This window comes from Coloeus monedula (genome assembly GCF_965178545.1).
Source record: "Coloeus monedula genome assembly, chromosome: 2".
Lineage (NCBI taxonomy): Eukaryota > Metazoa > Chordata > Aves > Passeriformes > Corvidae > Coloeus > Coloeus monedula.
In genome coordinates this window covers 24,545,628-24,551,627 of record NC_138782.1, presented here as the reverse complement: position 1 = coordinate 24,551,627, position 6,000 = coordinate 24,545,628, and the positions used below count along the sequence as shown (strand labels likewise).

General features: G+C 44.0%; 1 protein-coding gene across 1 annotated transcript in view; it reads left to right on the top strand.

Moving 5' to 3' along the window:
• Positions 1 to 287: 287 nt before the first annotated feature.
• The window catches only part of SMYD2 (SET and MYND domain containing 2), a 29,201-nt gene continuing 23,488 nt past the window's right edge, over positions 288 to 6,000 (top strand). Inside the window, exons 1-2 of the mRNA XM_082302734.1 lie at positions 288 to 584; positions 3,304 to 3,367. Coding sequence (XP_082158860.1) covers positions 403 to 584; positions 3,304 to 3,367 — 246 coding nt within the window. The 5' untranslated portion in view covers positions 288 to 402. The remainder of the gene's footprint in view (positions 585 to 3,303; positions 3,368 to 6,000) is intronic.

Sequence of the window (6,000 nt, the reverse complement as noted above, 5' to 3'; positions counted from 1 at the left end):
TACCTTTCTTCAAATGAGTATGACTTGCTTCACTGACTTCACTGGGAACTGTATTAGGTGCTAATATTAACGAGAGGGCTGAGAGGCCAGCGGGAGAGCCCCTTCCCCGGTGCCCTCGCTGCCCGACAGCCGGGTGCGTCTCGGGGATGCTTCCACCGCACACAGGTTCGCGTGGGCAAACCCTCCCCGACGCCAGCCCAGCCCGCGGGCCGCAGCCGCAGCCAGGCCTCGGCGGGCAGGCGGCTCCCGGTGCGCAGCCGCCGGCGGGGCCCGCGCCGCCCGGAGGAGGCGCTTCCCGCGGCGGGCGGGCGGCAGCGGCGCCGCGGCGGCCCCGGGCGCCCGAGTGCCGGGAGGGCAGCGCTGCGAGCCTGCCCGGCACCCCTGCCCTCCCCTGCGGCCGGAATGCGCTCGGAGGCGGAGGCGCAGCTGGGCGGCCTGGAGAGGTTCGCCAGCCCCGGCAAGGGCCGGGGGCTGCGGGCGCGGCGGCGCTTCGCCGTGGGGGAGCTGCTGTTCAGCTGCCCGGCCTACGCCGCCGTGCTGACCGTCAGCGAGCGCGGCAGCCACTGCGACGCCTGCTTCGCCAGGTAGGGCCCGCCCGGCGGCCGCGGCTTCTGCGGGGCGGTGGCAGAACTTTCCCCCTCCTCGGCTCGTGGTGCTGTGGCAGCGTGGAAGTTTAAACTCAAAGCCGGTTTTCCGAGCTCAGCAACTTAGGAAAGAGAAAAAAAAAAAAAAAAGGAAAAAAAATCTGCTCTTCCCGTGCTCTGGCAGTCACGCAGACATGTGCGTAACCATCCTCTCGCCGGAAGTTTCCTTGATCCGTCTAGTTTTGTAATGATTTCGTGTTCTCCGGTTTTAATGAAGGTTTAGTAAGGGAAAAAGGGTTTACAATCGCCTAATTCACGCTTCACATTTCATAGTGCGAATGGAATATCTATGAATGAAATTAATGAAATATTTATATATATGTGTCCGTAACGAAATATACGGCAATATCTGTATGTTACCTCTGCCTGAAACTTTAGCCTTCAAATTACTTCTACTGGGGTAGAGCGCAGGCAATGCAAGAAGTTGTTTGTCGCATGGCTGGGAGCATTGGGACTGGAGTGCTGCCTGCTCCTGCGTGCTTTGGGATTCCTGGTGCTGGAGGGATGCGGGGGGCTCGAGTTTGCTGGGGCCCCTGCAGCTGCCTCCTTACCTGTGTGAAGGGGAGGTATTCCAGTGTTTGCCTCAAGCCTCTCAATATGAGCTGCTGCAGGGAAAAAAAAATGAATTTAAAAAAAAGGCATATTAGGGCTAGCAAATTCATGAATTTGACACTGCACACCACACCATATTTTTAGAAGGTGTAGTACTTTTGTGGCTTCTGACATCTTACTGAGGAATTAAGTGCTTACCTGGTTATAACTCAGAGCAAATGCTAGTAGTTGCCTCAGTAATTAAAAACAACTGTTGTAATTGTGCTATTTTTATCCATACATCCTTTTTCTTTCCTCATTACCTTATGTACTTATGGCTTGTTCACTTGATTCACCCCTCTCTTTGCATATGAGCACCTAATATAGTTCCTAGTGAAGCAAGTCCCACCAATTTGAAGACGGGTACAGCTGAGGTGATTTTCCTCTCCTCCTTTATGCCAGTGGCTTTTCCCAGCTTCTAAGATTTGTGTTGAGGTGTTGTTTTTGGTTTTAGGTTTTGGTTTTTTTTAAATTTTGTACCTAACCACAAATTTCCTTGTGCCAAAGGAAGTGGCTGGTTTTGTTTATCGTATTCGGATTTGTCTGCCAAAGGACCAAGGAATACTCCCATACTTCATTGATATGAAGTAATACTGTAAGGATAATAGTTATTTCATGGAATAGCTTTTAGTTATCTTCAGGAGCAGCTGCCTGTTATCCACGCAAGCTTCTCCTTTGGAGCTCTGGAGGAGCACAGTGATCAAGGAACATACTGACTGCAGCGGGACAGCAGTTAGTGGGGTAATCTGAAACTTATTTCGCACCAGGGTGATGAAGTGCCACTAAGAGGAACGATGTCCCTGTGATGTAACGTGATCTGCCGGTGCTCAGACGTGCTCTGTGTCTGTGACTGTTGCATTAGCACTGAACTAGCACGTACTAGATTCCGAACTGTGCTTGTTGAGCTTGCAAAGGGCCCTAGCAGGAAGGTTATGGGCTCAGCACCAGCCTTGGGAAGGGAGACTTTGCGAAGTTGTCGTGGAAACTTGTGTGGAAACATGGGCAAAATGAGGCTGTAACATTGTATTTGCATGAGATAGTGGTTACTTTAAATAAGCGGTTGTAATGTCAGCAAGAGGAGTCATGATGTTAGCCCGTCTCGCTCGCGTTGCACCTTGTGTGCTTCGCAAATACAATCAGAGGATGCCAGACTTGATGGTTTTTATGGGCTCCGAATGCCAGTGACCACCAAAATGTTACACACTATCACATCGTATGAGGACCCTCACCCTTGATTTATTCCAATGAGCTTACCTCAGTTTAAGACAATTTTTTTTTTTTTTTCTACTTGCACCAGGGAGGGTGTGAGACCTTTTAAAAGCATTCAGTACTGCTGCGAGGTCCCTACTGCTGTCATACCAAAATGTCACTTGTTGGGTAACACACGTTCTATTTTTGGTGGGATCTGCTGCAACACATGCACTTTAAAGCAGAAAAGGACCTTCCTTGTGGCAGTTCCCTCTGTTGAGGTATACACAAATATAAAAAAGGGGAGTGTGAGCCTTAGTTCTGCTCAGAATACACAGATATCAGAGCAGACAGGGTGGGACAGTAAGGGGCTCTGAGGTGACAGGAGATCAAACAGCATATTTAATGATTAACAGTATTTTTTCTTGGCTTTTGGAGGCACTTGTCCAACAAAGGTCATGCTTTCTATAACCAGAGAAGCAGTAGAAAGGCAAAGGGTTAGTACTGGTGAACGAGTACACAGAACAGTTTTAAAGTTTGCAAAACACAAAAAATTTGGCTCATTATGCATCGTATAGTGACAAAAAACGATGCTGTCTGTCAAATAGTATAGAGTAACATGTTTCCAACCCAGCAATTTATCAAGAAAGCAGAGTGCTTTTGCATAATGAGAGTTGTTTGGAAAAACTTGCTTTTGAAAGTCTAAATCAAATAAAAGTAGTGTCCACTTCAAAAATGTGGTTCAATCTGTAGCTGCAATGCTCTGAAGAAAATATAGTTTTCATTGTGAAATGCAAAATACTGTGCAAAAAGTGATCCAGCACACAGTTTTATTTCATTCAGGTTTCTAGAACAGAGTAACTTCTGTTTTCTTTTTAAGGAAAGAAGGATTGTCCAAGTGTGGAAGATGCAAACAGGCCTTTTACTGCAATGTGGAATGTCAGGTACGGTCATGCAATTTGTGAGGGTCGGGGGAAGGAAGGGGGGGTTTGCTGAACTCCAGTTTTTGTTTGTGTGGCATTGATATGCTCTAATTGCAGCTATGGTTAGTAGCAGTCCAGTCAGTTCCAGCGTCCCACAGATGCTGACCATGGAGCTGCGCATTGGACAATCACAGGATTTCGACATGGTCTGCATGAGTCTTTCAAGATCGGTAGCTTCAGGGCTTGGTACCACTGAGACTTTGATTAGAGCTGCCTGTCAACCCACTAATTATGTCTGTATTACTTCTTCCTTTAAGGAAAAACCAGATAATTTAACATTAGCTCACTAAACTGGTAAGAGATCCTGTGTCTAATGGAAAAAAATCAAATCACTAAATAGCCATCTTAAGAGAGATTTTTTAGGATTTTTTTTTTTTTTTTAATATTTGCAAATATTTTGAGTATTGAGACTACCACAGCTGATGGTAGTCATAACCATTTGAAACCTACCAGGCTTTCTCCCTAACTTACTCACTGTGGCAACTTTTATTCTTTTTATATACTTTGTTTTTTAAAGGCCCCTGGAAGTAGAATATAAGTGTACACTAAAGTAGAGCAAGACAAAGACATCCAAAACATTTGCATGCAGTTTAAACTCTACTTTTAACTCAAATTAGAATAAGCACCTTAAAAAAAAGAAAAAAAAAAAAGAAAGCCAGAACTAGAATCTAGCCTTTCTGGGCCCTCAGATTGACATGGAAGAATTATCCCATTTCATGTGGAAAAGCTCAACTGGATTGCTGGTTGAATAACGTAAGCTCTGCAAGGTCTGTGGTGCTGGGCACAGAGTGTGGAACAATGCTTATGAAGGATTTGAGTCACCCAAGGTCTGGCATGCAGCTGTGTGTTAGCTATAGGTAATCCAAACCTTCTCCTGCACGTCACCGTGCTGTTGGGTGTGTGGGTACATGCCGAGTGGTCTCTGTTGTCGTTATCATCTGGACAGAGATGTCGTGCTTTGTGCTGTTCAGTTCTCAGGCACTTTGGACGTGGCTGTTGCTTTTATTTCAAGGATATATCTTACTCTCCTGTTACACACGTTTGAAAAGAAGCCCGACCTCTCCTCAGTTTTCCTTCTATTACCTTCCCAGCTTCCTGCTTTCCCACAGAATCTTAGTGAATTGTGGGTGAATCAAATAGCCTTTTGGTTTTGAGGCACCAGGAGAACTCAAAAGGCTTAATAGAAATACATTTTTTACAAAATTTGCAGTAGTTCGTAGAACTTCCAAAGTAAAAACTTACTGTATGAGCATCCTTAAGGGTCTTGAGAAGAATATGGATGAGTTTTAAAGACAGTGTAGAGAAAACCCATGATTCATTCATGAAAAATGTTTTTTCTAAGAAATGTTTCCTCATGACATTATTTCTTATGAGCCTTTAACTAGATGAGGGAAGGAAATCCTTGAACAAAGCATCTGTTTAGCAGCTTTTATCTGAGACTGTGAGTTTCTGCTCTTACTATATAAAACTTACAATGGTTTATGAAGCAGCTAAGCAAGATTTTCTGAAGTAGGAAAGCTCAGTAATTTGTGCTGGAAAAAATAGCAGGTAAATATCACGTTGGAAGTAGAAGAACTTGTTTCTTCTCATCCATGGTCCTTCGCTTTCACTGCCAAGTGGCCCTCCGTCAGTGTCCTGACTTCCAGCCTTGACAAAGTTTATACTTTTATATTTAAAAATAAGGAGGGATTGATTTTTTTTTTCTCTCCCTGGTAAAGTTATGTACATGTATTGCTTTTTTTTGGATTGATTTTTTCACAAAAAAATTTATTTTTTGGTGGCCAGAATTCTCTTTCTCTAGATGAACATGTTCCTAGAATAAGAATCTGAACTGCTCAAACTGAGTGTCCTTAAGTCTACTAAAGCTGATGCTCATCAAAAGCCCGTCTGTCTTATAAGTTAGTGAATTAAAATCTTTTCTACCTGTTGGTGTGTGGTATGATGCTTTAGATGTAAAGGCCTTTTTTAGATTTTGTTGATGTCTAAACTATAGTATGAGCTACACAGGTACTACAAGGTATCACTCTTACTGGTGATATACATACGGTTTTTGACTCCCTAGTTGATGTAACACTGTCTTCCATCTTTTGGGTCCTTCTGAGTCAGTCTGATGAAATTTAAGAACGTTGCTGAGATTGAATTCTTTGACATTCTTTCAAAGTTACCTTCAAGCATAATATTCTCTAGAAACCAACCTCCACTGACTTTACATGCTGCACAGACAGTCTGCACTGCATCTTCATCTCTGTCTTCTTCAAAGGCACTTTCCAGCAGTTCAGCAATTCTTTGTCAAAGCCAAAAGGGACATCTGTGCCTTGATAGTGAATTTGTAACACTGGAATGTACAGGAAATGTGTCCCTTTTGCCTCCATGGGCATGAGACATCATGCGACAGGGACAAAAGGGCAGGGCTGTACTTGAGAACTGTCATGGTATTGGTCATTTCACTTTTATTTTTTAAGTTAACTTTTCCCTGTAAATCCATTGGATATTTTACTCAGTTCAGCTAAAAATTATATGTACCCAACAAGGCATGGTATGATTTCATATGTTGGTTAATACCTTGTTACTCAATATAAATCAGTTGGACAAAT